Raw genomic sequence first — 19,335 nt, 5'->3', positions numbered from 1 at the left:
AGCAAAATCATACCCAATTGATCAAATATAAAAATTGAGCCTGACAAAGGGAGAGATAGAGCAGAAGAACAAACATATCTGCATCTTCAGCAATGAAACAAGTCAAGCTACTAGGAGCTTGGCCTAGTCTCTTTAGTTACAGAGTCATCTGGGCTCTGAAACTCAAGGAAGTGAGCTATGAATACATTGAAGAGAATCTCTCTAACAAAAGTGAGTCGCTTCTACAATATAACCCAGTTCACAAAAAGATCCCTGTGTTAGTTCATGGTGAGAAGCCTATAGCTGAATCCAATGTCATTCTTGAATACATAGAAGACACCTGGCCTCAGAAACCCTTGCTTCCTGCAGACCCTTACGAGAGAGCTATGGCTAGATTCTGGGCCAAGTTTGAACAAGACAAGGTAATCATATAATTCATATCAAATTTTTGTTAGTTCTGCTGATAGTCAAAAACTCAAAATCCTTGAGCCTTGATGAAGCCTTTCGCGGTAGCTTCACGATATGGTTAAAGATCCACCGAGGAGGTCCAGTGGGGCCTTCCAACACTCAAGTTAGAGCTAGATTATTTTTGGGTGAGTGGATAAATGAAGGGAGAAAGTAGAGAGAAAGACACATAATTAAAACTTTCTAACTTTTATAGAAAAGTAAGAGTATACAAATTAGTTTACATATTCTAGAAATAATAGCATATCCTTATATTTTTCATCATATTTTTAGAATTATAATATATATATTTTTTTTATTTAAAAAGTCTGTTTTATCATTCATATGAAATTTTATATATTTATATTATAAATTCATGTAAACTCTGATTTAATTAAATTTTGTGTAATCAATTTTATAAAAGTTGAAGCACTGATTGGATATAAATTTAACCAATTGGAGTGTTGCAGAGCCCAACTTTCTTTGCTTTCTTTCAAACTGTGGGGAGACAACAAGAGAAGGCAACAAAAGAAGCGAAAGAACTTCTGGGAATTATAGAAGAGCATGGTCTTGGGGATAAGAAATTTTTTGGTGGTGACAAAATTGGATTAGCTGATATAGTCTTTGGATGGATAGCTGGCTGGCTGGAAGCTATGCAAGAAGCAGTTGGCGTTGACCTATTGGAAGTTGACAGATTCCCTCGTTTACAAGCTTGGATCAAGAATTTCAGGGAGGTTCCTGTCATCAAAGAAAACCTTCCTGATTATGATGAACTGCTGGCTTATTTCAAACGTCTAAGAGAGTGGTTTATCATATCAGCAACATCACATACATTGTGATTTCTTTCTTTTACCACAAAGTGGAGAGTTTTTGCACTGGAACACCCATGTTTTATCATATCTTCCGTTAATGGTTTGATTCAATTTAAGTGATCTTACAAATCAGTTCGGTTCGATCCTTTAGAAAACTAGTTTTCATTTTTTATTTTTTTGGTTTAGTTCGACCCATCCACAACCACTTACATGCAAAAAATAAACAAGAAACAGATAACCACATAGATAGTGCTTAGAAATTTAACAGAACAAAAAAGGGAACGAAGTGTTGAGGGCAGAAAATGGAATACAGATTATTAGGTTTATACAATAAAGAGTTGAGTTTTAAATATTAAAGAAGATTCGAGTGCAATTAAGTAACAACGAACGCTTATGAGTTCAATATACAATTCAACAGAAGAGATCAATTGAACGTAAACCCACGTCTATGAAGTTAAAAATGGTGGTGTGAAGAAAGCTGACATGTTGTCTATCTTCTTAACAAGCTCAAAATTTGCAAGAGAAACGGATTTCTCAATATCAGCAATGAATAACAAGGGACTCTAGCCCTGTGAGCTCTTAGACTTAGCTTCTGACAATAAAGTTTCAAGTTCTCCTTTCCGGTGAAGCTTCAAGGTATCTGCATATGAACATAAGCAAATTATCAAGAAGATTATGAAAAAGAAAAAGAAACGCAACTAATGTAAGTTCAAGATCAATGATGAATCAATTTGTGCTTCAGTAATGAGTAATGCAATTAAGGGAATGAGATTTCAAAATATTTTTTATTTAATTATTAATTATTACCATTAGGAATGATTAGGAAGTAGTTTTCTTCTTCTATATAGGATTAGTTTGAATTTCGTAACTTGGGATTCCTTCTATAAATACCTTTGTAACTTGGCAATTTTCTTGTGATTTGGATAATAGTAATATAAACATAAAAGTAGTTGGTTTGAAAAGCTTCATGCCTACTTGTCTATCTCTATCTCCCATTTCTTTCTCTTTTTCTTTTCCCATGCTACTGCAGTAATGTTTCAGGAACTTTTTCCAGATTCAGAAACACTCTGGTTCAAACTCTTTAATCCTAGCTCCCCTTGTTCTTTAAATCAAAACCCTTTAAATTTCCCATCATAAAAGCATTTGTATGGTGGTCCCTCAACCTGTATACGTCAAGCAAAAAAGTAAAAAGTAAAATGAAAAAAAAAAAAAAGAAGCTGGTGAAAGATAAAATGCCAGGATAAAAAGAAGGGATATTTAAATCATAAGCACACAGTAACAAAAAGAGAAATCAGTGCATGTAGCTTTTGGAACTATGCAGTCTATCCCAAGAATTACAGATATCTACATCATACATCAGTGATCAGACAAAAGATAAGATCAAAGGTAACTTATAAAGAACATACCCGTGCAACCTCCAACATGTTGGCCACCTGAACATTAAAAGTCATGAAACTAGGTTATTTGTTAGAGCGATACAATCAAGCTAATTAAAATTTCACAATTAAATAATTAATCTTAAAAGCATTTAAAAAAAGGACAGACAAGGAGGGGAGTTTGGAGATGAAAGACAGATCATCTTAATCTTTATGTACAATAGAAGCTTTACTCTTATTTGGAAGGATGGTATCATATAAACAAGAAGCCTGAAGCCGCCAGTTCTCTCTTTAGGTTAAAGCCCCATTATTAGATGGAAGGAAAAATTTGGAGACCAACACTCATAATCAGATTACGGCATGCATTGCAAAATAGAGTTGTGCCAATTTGCATATGATGTATTATATTCCATAGAGAGAACATTATTCACTTCTTTTCTCATCAACTTCATTGCTGACAAAATGAATGAACACCTTTTTTTTTTGCAAGGCTTAAACTATGGAGTGCAAGTGCTTCAAGCTTGAAAGTTGAAACAATCATCTAAATGCATGAGGTCAGATGACAAGCTCATTCAGCACAATGGCAAATAAACCTCTGATACCACCCCCAAAAACAGAGAGAACTCAGCACGTTAATGACCAAAAACGCATTACCCTAGCCAAAACCATTCAAGTCAAGTTCACAGGTGATTCAGAGATGTGGTCATTTGTTCGCTTTATACTCTTGGTAAAATATAAACCTGACAGATGAAAATTACTGCCCAGCTGTTAACTTTTGTGAACACCTCAGCCACTTAGCCATAGTTCTTCTCAATTAACGAGCTTGAGTATTTCTTTAAAAATCACTCAACCTAAAGTTCTTCTCAATTAAACTTGCATGTAAATCCCAAGAATAGTTTTAGTATAAATGCCCAAGGTTGTAAAGGGCATGGACAAGCACATCATGCATCTTAACCAGTGCAGAAATTTAATTAATAAGAGGGAAATGCCTAAAGTTTGAAATGTAGATCTTTTGGTTAAAGAAGCTCTAATATTACACAAAAAACCATTAACACTAGAAACTCAAACTTGTAGGTAAAAGCCCGATAATAGTTTTTGATACATCTAATGCGATACTTTCTTGCATGCCTACTCAAGTTTTCACTAGACCCATTATGCTTACAGAAGAAAAAAAAAGTGTCATGAAAGTAACTGAAATCGCAGAAAATCACAAACGAGCTACAATTAAGGGTAGCAGCGCGTCTTCTTGTTACTTGAGCTGATTGTGATATTTGGAAACAATTTTTAAAAGGTAAAAAGGTAATTCTGGGTCCACAACATTCCCATAAACATAAATCCAGGTCCTTATCTTCCTCTCACCCATTTATGCCATAGCCCATAAGATGCAAGTATGAGAAATGAAGCCCCTGTATTGCAACATAAATGAATTACAGGATGCATCTAGAGAGCTTGTCAAGTTGATTCCTATCAAAGATAATGCTCCTATTTTCACACATATCAAATTGCATCAATACAGAATCACTTCACCCATTCAAGAGTCAAAATTATAGAGAGAATCAACCACGCTAGAATGCTGATGCGCACACATATAAAAGTAAATAAAAGACATAAGCAATTTCCTGCAGGACCACCTTCCCTATATCCTTTTTTCCCTTCCTTTCATGGACAGAATACTTCCAAATAAATACACTTCAAGATGCAAAGATTGAAGGCAATACTTACCAATGAACACATTTGGAACAGTGTGCTGGCCAGTAAGCCTTTCTAGTACCTTCTGTAACTGAGGTCCTTGGGGACCTGAAACAGAAATCAGAAAGGAAAAATATTTTAAAATTATTAAAAAAAAAGAGAGATAAAATCTCAGCCTATGCAATGCCTTTCAATTTAGAGATTAAGAACATGTAACAGAATTAACAAAAAGGATAATCATATCAAATTTCATTTCTAGTTAAACAGCAAAAGACTATCTCTACTTTAACCTTTCAAGCAATTGAATATGGAAAAAAGAGTATATAGAGTCTGCGTTTTGTAAACAGGAACCACTGATATAAATTGGATCACAAAATTCAGGTTAAAGCCAAAGATTTCGATCCACATCAATGATCGGGAGACAATACTTAGCTTAAACCAATGATAAAAAAACATAAAAATTAAGAACAATTGCAACCTATGTATATAAAAATAAGTAGCAGCTCGTACCCAGTTCGTCCAATTCGATAACCAATGGCTCCGCACCTAGTTTCTTGAACAAAGTTTTCACCTCAGAGGAATACCTTGAACACAACCCCCAAAACCATTAGCTTAATTACCTTTGGATCATACCAAATCATTACAATTTGCATAGAAAACCGGAAACATATGAAAAATTTAGCGACTCACGAGCACCATGTTTTGGAGTAAACGACAACTGGGTTCTCAGCCACAGTCTTCTTGATGGTCTCTTCGAGCCTGGACCCGAAGGAAGAAGCCATGGCCCGTACCGAGATAGGTCTGCGTCTTGTTGAGACATTGATGCAAAGGATCGCTCTTGAACCGGAATTATCGACCGGAAATAAGCAAGTGGAGAAATTGCAGAGAGGAGGGAGTGCGCGAGAAGATTTGAGAGGAGCAGGTGCAAGAAAAGTGAGATGAGATGCAAGCGCCATAGTTGCTTTGGTCTCGTCTCTACAGATTTCTTGGAGCTTTTATTTTCTTTTGGGCCTGGGTTTTTTTAATGGTTGCCTTTTGCCTTTATAAGTTACTCATTGCGAATATTTCGGCCCAATTTTCTCTCACTATTCTTTGGCCAGGAAGAATCCTCTCTGCCTTTTCTTTTTCTTTATTCTCTTTTTTTTTTAATTATTATTTAATCCCTTGAAAAAATTATTAATTATTTTTTTATTTTAAAAAATACGTTAAAATATTCTTTAATTTTTTAAAAAATATTATTTTTTTTATTAATTTTTTATTATTTTATTGTTGTGGTTTAAAAATATTTATTAGTGGATTTTTTTTTTCTTTTTTGGCATATCTGGGCTTGATATCCCTGAGTTCCTGTGAATCATAAGTCTTTTTCTAAGGCCTTTAAATAATTTTTATCTGTGGTAAAAAAAAAAAGAAAAAATAGTTTATCGTCTGGACAATCATCATGATTTGTTATTTAGTATATCTATTTTTTATTATTAATGTTTTAATTTTATATTTCGAAATTATCTCATTGTAAATTAATAATTTTTTTAAATAATGTAATAATATAATTACATAAGAGAAAACCCTACTCATTTTTCCTAGAAAAATTTAGTAAAATGTAAAGACGCATTATAAACATGGGTTAATAAGATTTATTGAGCTAGATTATATTTTTTTATATCAATTTTTTAAAAGATTAATGGATTATAGAAATTAACTAAAGAGAAAAAGTGAATATATAAAATTAATTATGAAAAAATCAATCCAGGATTAAATCATTTGATCCAATAATTAAACATTTGTCCTATATTGCAGGTCAAATTCTGACTGATGGCTATATTTTTAAAGATATTTAAAATATAAAAAATATCCAAAATACGAAACATGAGATGTTACATTTTTCATTCATTCATGTATACAGTTAATTTTTTTAATTTTTTTAATTTTTTTTCCTGCGGGCAAAGTAATCACATTTTTAAAAATTATTTGCTTGATAATAAGTTAAAATTTATATAATGTGATTTTAATTATACTATTTCTCGATCATCTATTCATTAAAAATTATTTATTCAAATTTTCAATTAAAATAAAATTTTAATTATTCACTTTAATTAATTTTAATGATAAAAACATCAAAAAAAAAATAAATATAGCATAAAATAAACGACAGTGCCTAAATATTTAAAAATTGATGGGCGCAAAATAAATAACAATATCTTTCTTATCTCAAAATATTATACTTATACATTATAAATAAACTTGTTACCTATTGAAAATAATTTATTCAAATTTTCAATTAAAATAAAAATTTAATTATTCACTTTAATTAGTTTAAAGTCAAGAACATTAAAAAAGAAACGTGTAATACCCGGCTAGAGTCCGGTGTCGGAAGTCCTGTAGTCCGGTGGACTTTCTGATGTTGGAATCCTCTGGAAGGGTACGGATTATGTTTTTCTATATTTTGAAAGCATTTTCATGTTTTAAAGTGTTTAAAGAAGTAAGGTTTTGTAAGAAAAGCACCAAGGCAGAAAAGTCAAGGTTCGGCCGCCGAAGGTGACTTTCGGCCGCCGAACGTGCATGGCATTCGGGTTCTCATTCGGCCGCCGTAGTTGGTCTGGCCAGCCAACTATAAAAGACCCTAGGTCGGTCAAATGGATAAGAGTTTCTTTCCATTTGCACGAGCTGAGGTGAGCCTTGATCTTCCTTGAGTGATTCATGTGTTTTCTCAAATCTTTAATGGTTTTGATGGATTTTCATGTGGTTTTGAAGTTTTTGAGCAAAAGAGCAAGTTTGGAAGCTTGGAGAGTTTGAGAGAGGATTTCTCCATATCTCGACGTAGGGATCGTTCAATCTCTTGTTTGGAAGAGGTAAGTGAAGATCCTGAACTTCCTTTCTTATTTTTGAAGGTTTTATGGGAGTTGTATGGGTAGTATGCATTAGTAGGTTTAGGTGAGGTTTTGATGATCTATGGTGTATATGCATGCTTAAGTGTTATTTGTGATGTTTGTTGGAGGTGTTAGGAGAGGTTTAGACCTCTTTATGCATGTTATATGGTATATGTTAGTTGGGAGTAGTTGCTATGCATGTTGGATAGGTTTTGGGTGCTGTTTGCATGAAACAGAGCAGGTTTCTGCCCAACGGGCAAAACCAGGTTCGGCCGCCGAAGGAAGGTTCGGTCGCCGAACCCCTTGTGGAGGCAGTTTCGGCTGCCAAAGCTTGCCCCCGAACATGTGGACTTTCGTCTCTGGAGGCAAGGTTCGGCCGCCGAAAGTGCCGCCGAAGGTTGAGTTTCATCTCTGGACGAGACTTTCGGCTGCCGAAGGTGCCGCCGAACATGCATGAGTTTCGTCTCTGGAGGGGAGTTTCAGCCGCCGAACCTACCGCCGAAAGTGCCCTGTCCAGCTTTCTTTTGCATGTTTTATGTGATTGTTCTAGGATGCTTTAGAGGGTTTTTGGGGAGTTTCTTAGAGATGTTCTTGAGTTAGTTTGGTCCCTCATTTCAGTCCACCTGTGTAGGATCGGACCAGAGGAACCAAGGAGTTCAGCAGTGAGCACTGCTTCAGAACCTGCAGAGTCAGTACAGAGTCAGCCAGAGGTGAGTGAAACTGAACTAAATCTTTTAATGAGAACTCAAACATTTTTAACATGTTTCATGCATCATGTATGCCATGTTTATAGTATTGCATTAGTGAGCACGAAGATGTTGCATTAATCAGTGCATGTACAGATCGGGCGTAGCTTGGATTCATTAGCCCCCTAAATGAAGACCTGAGGAGCCCTGAAAGGGCCGGGCACATGGTACCATAGGGTGCTGAATGAAGACCTGAGGAGCTCCTTCGCGGGCCGGGCAATGTGGGGGAATTTTGAATTAGTCCGTCTGAGATTATGTGATGTACTTGTGTTGTGATGCATTCCATGAGATCATGTTTTATAACATGTTTTATATGTACTACTCACTGGGCTAGTATAGCTCACCCCTCTCCCTTAACCCCAGTCTTGCAGGTACAGAGTCCAGAGAGGTCAGCAGGGTACAGATAAATAGAAGAGTTATGTACTAGCTAGTGTGGACATGTAATTGTACAGATAGTGTATGTTGTATAGATGATGCTTGACCTTATGAGTTGTAATCCCTTTTGTATATACATGGTCGGTTATGAAAATGATTTTATTGTATATGAAAAACCAGGCTTAACAGTATATGAATGGACCCGCCTAGAGCAAAGATGAAAGCTCTAGCAGGGGTTTTACAGTACAGAGATAGTGTATGCACAGGTTAAGCCTTGGAACAGAGAAAAGTTTTAATGTTTACAGAAAATGTATGATCATGTATGGGATTTCACAGGTACACAGAGTTCACAGCAGGCTTGCTACGGGTCCCGGCGGCCTTAAGCCCATCTGGATCCTAACGCCGGTATCAGTTCGATTTTCAGGCTGTTACAAAATGATTGGACACAAAATAAACGACAGTGTCTTTCTTAACCCTAAATATTATACTCATATATTATAAATAAAATTGTTGTAACAATTTATTAGTCTATTTCAATTTTATTGTCACACTTTTTTTTTCTCAGTTTGATTTATGGATCCATTAATTTATAGTATATAAATTAACAAAATAACAAAATAAAATTTTCCATATTAGAGATTTTTTTTATATTTTTTAAAATTTTTTTTATTACTTCTGACTTAATTTTGTTATTTGTTGCAGCCTTATAATATACTTTTTAAAATAAAAAAAAAAATTGATGATTTTATTTGAATATCGTATTTATTTAAGTGTTAATTAATGTTACCCGAATAAAAATACATTGTAATTAATTGAAAAAACATTGAATAGCATCAACTGTTAAAAATAATAATATTTTATATTTAAATAAAAAATTAAAAATATTTATTTATTAATATAAAAATACTAAAAGTTTTAACATAATAATATTATAACCGTATTTAAAATTATACGATGAGGTTAATTAAGTTTCAATAATATCCATTGGAAAAAAAAAATTCAAGTTGTTATGTTGAATAAACTATAAAGGACTTTTTTTATTATTTTTTGTTTTTGTAAAGAAAAGAAAAGAAAATAAAAGAAAAAAGCTCATTGACTCGTGGAAGATTTATTCTGGGCTTATGGGAATAGGTAGGGCTTTAAGGAAAGATTTGTAGTCCTACTGATTTTGGGCTGATAAAGCGGAACAAGAACGGCAATGAAGAGTCCGGTCCAATTCCTCACCTTCGTTTCCCGCAAAAGTTTGAAGCCCAAGTCTTGGCGCCAACACCACTCGCAGTCGCAGAGAGAGAGCCTCCGCTACCAGATTACGGCGACGTACATCCACCCATCGGTACACCTCATTCTTCTTCCTCTAATTACGTTTGTCCTATTTTCGATCTCTCAGGTTTTGTAGATCAACCGATTCTTAGATCTGGTTTCAATTACATGTTCAATTATATTTTGTTATATTTTGATTGCTTATTAGGTTTTAATTTAATTCAATTCAATTCAATTTTTTTTTCTATCTATTAGGTTTCGTAGATCAAGCTATCTTTAAATCTGGTTTTTATCATATAATTTCATCACTTATTAACTTCGACAAATTTTACAAATAAACTCTGGAAATTTAGTTAGGTTTTTCCCCTACCGCCCCAAGCGACATTCAGACAGAGAGTTCAAAACACTTCAAGCTCTTGAGGAGTCAGCTTCGTTCGTGCGCTACCCCGAGTATGGCTGATATATGCCGTGAAAAAAAGCGCAAATTTAAGCTCAATTACATAAACCGGAATTTCTGAAATTATCAACTCTTTTTTTGTCCAATTTTAAGTTTGACATAAAAGTTTTTGTTGGCATCTAATTCAAAATTTTGTGGTTTCTCTAAATTTTAACCTAAATGATTGGTTCTGTTTCAACCGGGGAGAAAAACTAAAAAGATTACAGGACAGGGTTGAATGAATCTTTAACTGTGTGCACTATGGGCCAGGCACATGATCCCTATCCTCCAGGCTCAGCACACATTTTTTCCTTGTCGTAGTGGAACATCCCCAAATCCTCCTGTGAAGTTTAGTGTAAACGTTTCCCTTTTTATTTATTTTCTCCATATTTGTTGTATCACGGTCACATCCTAGATTCTGTTCACTACCGGCTCTATGAATTCTTTGGACATGTGATGGTCTGAAATTATTGTATCTACTTCGGGATACATTTAAATTTTCTTTCATTTCTATCTTCCCTGTACATGCAGTATTGAGACATGTCTGAATGGCTTTGCAATTTATATTGGTTATTAGTTTAAATCTGATACCTGAAATGATGAACTTATGTACCCATTTGACACGACAAGAAATCTCTGAGGTCAGACTTATTGCTCGTTCATAGCTGGCTTGTTTGGGTTTAGCAAGCACCTTCATGCTCCAAATGTACATATTGTCCACCTTATCACAACTTGTGATTCAGGTGTGATACAACTTCTATGTCCTACCTGTACGAGAAGAGGCCTTTAATAACTTGGCCTGTCAAGAGGCTCTGGCGGACCGGTTTTAAGGGTTCAACTTTGTCAATTTTGCCTGCTTATACTTTGCAATGCAATTTGCGTTTCAGACTATTGGATTATATGACATCTCAGATACAGAGGACTAGGATCATAGATCACGATGACAAAATCAAGGTCCTTGAATTAGGAGTAGGGATGAGTCACCTAGAATATCTCCTGAAGTTGTCCATGATGGCTAAAGGCATCTAGGGGTGAAAAACAATGTACATGAAGGAAAAAACAAGGATTGCGCAAATACTAGAACCATAGGGCGAGATGCCATCATTTTTCTTTTATTTATTTCATTCAAATGGTGATGGCACAAACATTGCAAAAGAACAAATCCAAGTCTAAATATAAAGGGAAAAAAAAAGAGATAAAAATCTTATAATGAGAACAATTTGTCAAGAACTAAGGTGGTACAGTTCATGCAATCAGATCACGAAGAGAACTCTTGCTTTGAGGAGTTGTACCTAATACCTAAAACAACACTTTAAGTACTTGGTACATACTTGAGTAGGCATCCTGCTAATAAGGCAAATTTTAGAAAATTAGTTTAGAGTTTATAGTTAGTGGATACCTGTGCCAGACAACAATTAATTTATAGTTTGTAGTCAAATTATGGGAAATCAATTTTTCTAATAATTGAAAGAGAAGGCATTCTATATAAGGATAATGGGACTTTTTCCGCCCTTCTTCTCGAGGCAGAACTGCTTGAAAACATTTAAATTTTAGGGTCAATTTTTGTCCATAAATAGTTTATTAGCAAGAAGATTCATATAAGCTTTCCACTCTTCCCCTCCTGGACATAATACGAATCAAGTTTATATTAATTGGTGATTGGAAAACAGACAATAAAGAAATTTCAAGCAGTACTTATAGTTTGGTTTTTGAGTATATTGTAATGGAAAGGTGTCCAAATGGCATAATCATTAAAATAGATAAACCAATTACGCTTACAAGTACTACAAGAATATTGTACCGGAGTAGTACTGAGTACAATGGCACTTCAGGAAACATGATAAGTATTTTTTTAAAATAAATAAATAAAAATATGTAGTTCTCTTCGTTGTTATGTAGATGGAGATGAATGGGTGCATTGTTAGATGGGTATTTTCTGAGTCAATGTGATACCTGCTTCAACATTTGCAATTATTAACAAATGTATCAACCCATGAATGTCTGATAACGAGATTGTTGGATCACATGTTTGTGTCTGGTAGGGACTCGGGCAAGTGGGCCTGGAGTCGGGAGGAACTTATCCCTAGGTTAAGTAAAATCAGAAATTCGATTATTATAGAAGCTGAAGGAGACGGGCCCATGGAGAAGATGTTGTGGTAAGGGAGAATGGTGACCATCCCATGTGTTACATTTCCTCTTATTAGCAGTACTGTCCAAATAAGTAGCAGTTGCAGTTATGGACATGTTCCCAAGGAGAAACTGGAGCTTTTGGAGGCAGCCAGGTTTTGGAAAAAACTGAGTTGGTGATTTGGGTGGTGGTGGAAAGAATGAATGGGCCATTGAGTGGAAAAACCTTTTTGTAATTTCTGAATCTTGGCATGGGGCTCATGTGCGCTGTTTTTAGGCTCTGACAAGCTCGAACTTTTGGACTGTCCGTGGGCTTATCTTTCGCAGTTCTGTTTTTCTAATATGACCATAATGGTAACGATTGGTGTCTGGTGAACTTCTATTGAAATTCTGGTTTCTACCTGGTAGAGGCTAATCGGAACTTCTTGGAGGCTTTGTTGCAAGTATCACATCCTTTGGGATTAATCATATACGATGTTAACTATGTGGCTTAAAACTGGAAACTGCAAACTAGCTACTTTGTTCACTAGAAATTTGAGAGAGAAGACTGGTTGCTCACTAAATTAGTGGGACCTAGTCCCATATGCTTTGATCTTGAGTTTCAGTCTAGAAACACCAATAATTCACCCCCGATCTTGCTCCTCTTGATGTTGATCTCTGTCTTTTGTTGCTTTCCTAGTTTCAGTCTAGAAACACCAAGGATCATATGCTCCTGCTAGGGCTTTTTTTTTTTTTTTTTTCGGTGGATAATCTGCTGGCTCTTCGAGTATGAAAAGTGTCATCACTCGTACAACACATTTATGGAATTAGTTCAGTAATGCCTTTTGTTTGGAGTTGCTAGTACAACCTGACCGTTCCTTTTATTGCACCGTGATGCAATTAATTAGCACTCTAGTATTTACAGATGATGTGGGCGTTAAAATAGGCATACAATCACAATACAAAGATATAGAAAAAGAATACAAAGTGAAACTTTTCTTATGGAGTAGATTCATAAAAATATATCTAAAACCAATAAAAATGGGGAGAATACAAAATAATATTCAATAATTTTATTAATTTTTATTTTAAATTTGTAGTTCAATTTGTGTCAAAATAGTATCTTATTTTATTATATCATTAGCAAACAAATATAATTTCTAAACACTATTAAGAATATTAACGTAGATATTAAAAATATCATTGTTTCACATGTACTACAAATTCTGAGGTGAAAATAAGAGAAATTACGAAATACTTTTTTATATTTTTTATTTTTAATTAATAATTATATTATATTTTTTAAAATTATATATATATATTTTTAATATTTCTAAACTATCTAAAACTTATCATTATTTATTAAAGATGTGATATCTTGAAAAATTATTTTAACATAATATAATCTGAACCGAAAATGAATAAAATTACAAACTACTTTTTATATTTTTCAAAAAAAAATTGTATAGATAAATATGATTATGATTGAACTTTCTAATTGCTGGAATGACTAACGGGAGGAGAAGTTGGACTTACCTTTGAATGAAACAGAAGTTCAGGGTTGGTTTATTGGTACACCAAGAAGGCTAGAACTAAAACATGAAATCTGCGTCCAATATTGGCTCCTCGATCCACCTATCTCCCTTAACAGTTCCTAATGCAGACGCTTTTGTTATGGCATATGGCGCTAATCAAGCCATTAACATTCCCAAATATTGTAATTAAAAAAACTCCCAGGTCATTAGAACATGCTGATGCGCAAGTGATTCCTAAACATGCTCCCCCCCCCCCCCCCCCCCTGAGGCTGCTGCATGCATTTTCTTTTTTGGATCATGCTCAAGGGGCGACTGGGCTAGCCCAGGTTGTGTTCATCCTATATTGCAAATATTAACATTAAACGTCTCTTTTTCAGCAAAAGATATTTTGGTAGAAAAATTAAGATAAGAGGTGTTGAGATGTCGAAGTTGGTTGTCACATCAGTCTTAACACATTGAATGTCTCTGGATCGAGTCCGGAAATGCCGTCTTCTGCGCCATTATTTTTCCTAACATTTTCGAACATTTGACAAATTAAGGAGCTGATTTTCACATTTCACAAATTATGTTTTATCTCTCTGTTCTCTTTTGCACGTCACATTTATCATTTTCTTTTTTCTCATAAATGTTACATTTTACAAAAGAAAAAAAAAATAATTTCACCAAATTAAACACATTTAAACTAGCTGATTGACACATAAATAAGCTTAGGTTTTTCTGCTCTAGTGAAATGTAATCAGGATTTTGTATCATGCTTTACAGAAAGGCCTCAACTGTAATATTTCTAGGAGTGCTTTGTGGCTCTACCCATGTGCTAGGCATCAGGGATTTTTAAAAGCTATATTATTATTACTAAGCAAGTTGGTCAAACTAAATGATAATATATTAAACGGAATTGTGATGTGTAGCCGTCTTGGAACTGGCTATCAGTATCATCAAAAGGAGGTAAAAACAGGGGGATGGGTGTGGTGGAGCTAGGTTGCTCTCCTCGGACCCTACTCATTTGATTATAGAAGTTCATGGCCAACTTGCTTATCTGAACGTCTGAATCAATGGGCCTTTCTTAGCAAAACTGTGATTGCTATAGGAAGAGTAGGTAAAAATTTGATGTACCTTCCAAAAGCTATATTTCAGGCAGTTTTTCAATTTGGAGACTCAATTGACATGGAAGGTCTGGTTTCCTGTAATTAGAGAGAGAAAATATGAAACTTCATGACTACTAAGAGAATAGGAAATTTCCATTTTCCATCCGATTACAATGGCTTAATTTGATCCTTGGAAGGTGCAAGGGAAAGAAAGTTTAAAGAAACACCTTAAAGGATGAAGCGGAGAGAGCTATCTTGTTCTTGGCGAGTTAAGCTTTTATTTTGACTGATTATAATTCCTATCTCTGACAAAACCGTGTTTATGCTTTGGACCTTAGGGAAAAGAACCGTGTATATGCTTTGGACTTTGGGGAAAAGAAGAGAGCAAAATGGAGTAATTCTTTCCCTACATCCAGAAGCCAATTCATAACTATTATACATGCTAAAATTATGTAGGTCCATTTATAAAATAGTATAGGTGACTTTTGATTAGCCGGGTACGCCTAAAAATTTTCCAAGCAAATGATTCAAAAGAAAGTGTCATTTAATTTGCTATAAAACTATAATACAATAACTGTATGGAATTGGGAAAAAGAAAAAAAAAGAAAAGAAAAGGAAGAAGCCTCGTCATCCTCAGTTTTCAAAATGCCCAAAAATATCAATACTCTTGGGCCTTCGGAGAGGGCTCTGTCTCTGTGCTATCTGTTTGTTTTTCCTCCTGTGTATCATACTTGGTATTTTTATTACTTTTTACAGCTATGTGAACTCCTGTCTGGTAAGAAACTTTTTTTTTTTTCCTTTTTTATTTTTCTTTGGGTAGATTATTAGAGCTGTGAAATGCAACGTCTATGGCAAGCTGTTGTCCTCTTCTTTTGCTGCTTAGTGTCATCCTTCCAGACCTTGCCAATGTCTTGTGCAATTCTGATGGCATCACAGGATGCACCAGAGAGCCCTCTCCTTGTGAACCCAACTGCATAGAGCCCAGCATTTCCTTTCCATCCATTAGGGAATGGTGCCTTTGGGAACCCATCCTTGGAGAAGAATTCACCTTCCTGTACATCATAGAACCAAAACAAGATTAGACTATTTATTCAAATAATAATGGAAAATCACTAACATGGACGAGAAGCTTCTAGAACTGTTTTTCTCCTTAAAAAATGTCAGGGAAATAGGACAAGAGACTGACATTTTTCTGATTATGAGTATCTAACTTCTTCAAAGAAGGGAAATATGTAAAATTTACTTTTTTTTAAAAAAAAAAAAAGGTTCTGAAAATAAAAACGAACAGAGGAATAAGAACATATTCTCACCTGAAGCCAATAAGGGACATTGCTGCGGTATCCAGTAGCCAAAACAACTGAATCAATATCATGGGTTTCACCATTAACGAGTTCAACATGTCCACGTGAAAACCTCTTGATTCCAGGAACCACCTTAATATCTCCGGATCTGATTTTCTCCAATGCACCAATGTCCAATACAGGGGTCTTTCCCCTGGTGTTCTTCAGCTCCAACGGACCCATGGATGGTCTCTTCAGCCCGTATTTCTCAATGCTCCCAAGTAATATCCATGCAAAAATTAACAAGAGCTTATCAACCAGCCAAATGGGTAGCCATCTCAATAAGAAAATAGCCAATTCAAAGGTTGATTTGCCAAACGTTTCTCTAGGCAAAACATGTACCTGGAAACCAAAAACATTTTTAAAAGATCGTGTTAGAATCCTTCACTGCAGGCCAATTTTTTTTCCCTTAACATTTGTTTTAACTATTAGCAAAAAGAACTAATTTGGTAACCTACCGTGCTTCGAACCACCATTGATGGAGAGGCATTGTGGTTGCAAAGATCAAGAGAAACTTCCATGCCTGAATTTCCACATCCCACAACTAACACTTTCTTGCCACGAAATTTCTCACCGGATTTATAAGAACAAGCATGAATAACATCACCTCCGAACTCGTTCAATCCTTCAATATCAGGCATTACACACTCTGCATTCTCGCCGGTGGCCACCACTAGCCACCGGCAAATGTACTCAAGCTCAGTACGAGTGGAACCACTTGTGGAAACGGTCTTGACTCTCCACAAGCCACTGGTCTCATCGTACCTAGCTGATTGTACGCACTCATTGAATCTTGGGTTGATCTCGAAGTGCTTAGCATATGACTCGAGGTACTCAATGAACTGTTTCTTGGTAGGGTACTCAGGGAAGTCCTCAGGAAATGGGAGTTTAGGGAGCTGGCAGAATTGTTTAGGTAGGTGAAGTTTCAGCCTGTCATAGGTGCGTTTTTGCCACAGAGAGGCTATGCATTCTTCTCTGTCGAGGACAACGAAGGGTACGCCCTGCTCTCTAAGGCAAGCTGCTGTGGCGAGCCCTGATGGTCCGGCACCTACTATCACCGGACCATTAACCCAAATGCATAGACGGGAGAAGAAATCTTCATGATCAGCTAGGCGAAACAAGTTCTCCATGATTCAAGTCTAGTGTTGAAGATTAGCTAGCACAAGGGTTTGGTAGAGAAAACAGTATAGTTTCTACAAGTAAGTAGGTTTCAAAGATCAAAGAGAAGTCGCAGAAAGAAATGATTGCTGGTTTTGTTGTTGTTGCTGCTGTTGCGAAGTGAATTGAGCTTTGGTATGGAGGGAGAGGAGGGGAGGTGCGGTACCCTTAAATAGGAAAGGCTAGAGGGGACTTATGTGATGGGAAGTGGAGAGTTTTAACAGTTTGTGAGGGTCCTCTCAAATCATAAGCCTATAGCTGCATTTTATTATTTTATTATTGTTTGGTATTATATTATTGGATTTTAGTCTCTTTTTTTTTTTTATCTGGTTTTCACTATCATAAGATGTAGAGGGCCAGAGGCTTTAAATGCGTTTACATATATATTCGCTGAGAAATGACTTGAAATTGTAATAATATTAATATTTATTAAATGAATGTCTATTTCACCTCTAATCCAAAATTTCAAACTCTTTTAAAATATAAAACCTTTTGATTTTCTTTTTTGATTTACTAAAAAATAAGTAATGTTAGATGCACTCTACCATTACCGACCAAGGCATAGAATTCTGATGATTCTGATGTCAAATGTTAACATGTGATATGCTGAAAGATTTCGATGCAAGCTCAAGATTCCAAATTATTCCTACGTAAATAATAATGATAAAAATTAAGTTATTCTACAAATTAGTGGTTTCTCTCTCTTTTTTGAATTCTTATCATAATTGAAGTGAAGCTTTGATGGAATTTAGGAGCTCCGAGAGAGAAATGCAATGAGAATCTTGGACAAGAGGTGATATGCTTTTGTTTTGTGGTTACAGGGGGTGACTGTTACTAAACAAGGTCAAGCAGAGAATTAGAGGGAGATTAGGGAGCAATGAAAGTGACCATCTCTCTCATCTTCGATTCTTTCGGACCCACGAAGCGCTAGTTTTGAGTGCCCAAAAGACTAATCTTAATGTATATCAGTATATATATTAGAAAAATTTAATAGAAATTGACATCCACGTGGCAGATGGAAAATACTGAGTAGGATATACATGATACGCCCACGTGGAGAGGATCAGCCTAGTTGCTACAATGCGGGCCTCATGTGTCAACATTTGGACCCTCAGAAGGCTCCAAGCATTGGGATTGCGACCTGAAAGGCTGTTTCGACCTACAAAGCCCATTCTGCCAACCACTCTTTCGCACCACAGTGTTGCCATGTGGCTCTATACCCCACATTTCTTTAAAAAATCTTAGATATAAATCGTGTAATTATTTATATTGATGAAAATTTGATACCTTAATGATGTTAAAGTATTTATACTTTTTTTTATTAATTTCATTTAACGTAAAATATTAAATTCATATATATAGAGAGAGAGTGTGTGTGAGCTTATCCAGTATATATTATATATATTCTTTTAAGGCAGTGATACATAGGCTGAGGGGGAGAGAATCCTAGTGGAAAGATTTAGAACAGTAAATAAACAAGTGGGTTGATTATTAATAATAATTGAATTGATTAATCATATTTTTATATATAATTATTGTAGTTAGGTTTAACTGGGAAATTTAGGGCATTTACGTGTACTTTGGAGACGTTAATTGTGACGATGCATGAATATACTATATAGTTATTGAGTTCGAAAAAGAATCAGATGTGATGATGATGACGGATGATGAGTGCCCCCACCAACCCCACTGGCTGCATGCTCTCTGTGACTGTGAAGTAAAAATTTCGAGGGATCGCAGCATGTGCATGAAACCTTGAATCCCATAAAAATTTCTCTCCTTTTCATGAAAAGGTGCATAGCTATGAGTTTGGCGTTTCTCCTATTTTGCATTATGTATGTATATATTTACTTTTTTTTTTTGCCCTTTTTGCTTTGGAATGAGCAGTCGTACTATATCTTTCTTCTACTTTTGCTCAGGAAATTCTTCTATATACCCTTTTTTTTAAAGAAAAACAGAAATGAAAAAAAAAAGAAAAGCACCAAATGGAAAATAACAAAGAGATATGATGAAAAAGAGATATATCTGCAGAGTTAGTGATATGATCCCATTCCCATGCATGATTTGATACAGAGAATAAATATGTTTCGTGTAATTTTGTAGCATGCAGCCACCTTCTCCACCATCACC

At 35.2% G+C, this 19,335-nt stretch overlaps 3 protein-coding genes across 5 annotated transcripts; 1 reads left to right on the top strand and 2 right to left on the bottom strand.

The window, feature by feature from the left end:
- Positions 1-20: 20 nt before the first annotated feature.
- On the top strand, positions 21-1,367 carry LOC110630293 (probable glutathione S-transferase). Its single transcript, XM_021777714.2, has 2 exons — positions 21-401; positions 894-1,367. The coding sequence occupies exons 1-2, from the start codon at positions 93-95 to the stop codon at positions 1,260-1,262; spliced, it is 678 nt and encodes a 225-aa protein (XP_021633406.1). The 5' UTR covers positions 21-92; the 3' UTR covers positions 1,263-1,367.
- A 157-nt stretch (positions 1,368-1,524) lies between these two features.
- LOC110630294 (monothiol glutaredoxin-S10) lies at positions 1,525-5,316 on the bottom strand. 3 transcript variants are annotated; one of them, XR_006348299.1, is made up of 6 exons: positions 4,991-5,316; positions 4,811-4,884; positions 4,334-4,408; positions 2,642-2,668; positions 2,127-2,398; positions 1,525-1,875 (listed from the first exon to the last, which is right to left on the bottom strand). XR_006348299.1 is itself a non-coding variant. In XM_021777715.2 (5 exons), the coding sequence occupies exons 1-5, from the start codon at positions 5,254-5,256 to the stop codon at positions 1,799-1,801; spliced, it is 519 nt and encodes a 172-aa protein (XP_021633407.1). In that variant the 5' UTR covers positions 5,257-5,316; the 3' UTR covers positions 1,525-1,798. The 3 variants fall into 3 exon arrangements, 1 of the variants encoding a protein (XP_021633407.1); XR_006348300.1 differs by having other exon boundaries at positions 2,211-2,398; XM_021777715.2 differs by lacking the exon at positions 2,127-2,398.
- Positions 5,317-15,248: 9,932 nt separating this feature from the next.
- Positions 15,249-17,444, bottom strand: LOC110629615 (probable indole-3-pyruvate monooxygenase YUCCA8). Its single transcript, XM_021776665.2, has 3 exons — positions 16,506-17,444; positions 16,018-16,389; positions 15,249-15,759 (listed from the first exon to the last, which is right to left on the bottom strand). The coding sequence occupies exons 1-3, from the start codon at positions 17,175-17,177 to the stop codon at positions 15,532-15,534; spliced, it is 1,272 nt and encodes a 423-aa protein (XP_021632357.1). The 5' UTR covers positions 17,178-17,444; the 3' UTR covers positions 15,249-15,531.
- Between the last annotated feature and the right edge of the window lie 1,891 nt (positions 17,445-19,335).

Source organism: Manihot esculenta, chromosome 13, assembly GCF_001659605.2.
Source record: "Manihot esculenta cultivar AM560-2 chromosome 13, M.esculenta_v8, whole genome shotgun sequence".
NCBI lineage: Eukaryota > Viridiplantae > Streptophyta > Magnoliopsida > Malpighiales > Euphorbiaceae > Manihot > Manihot esculenta.
Note: the sequence above shows the minus strand (reverse complement) of the source record. Positions and strands in the feature narration are given on the sequence as shown.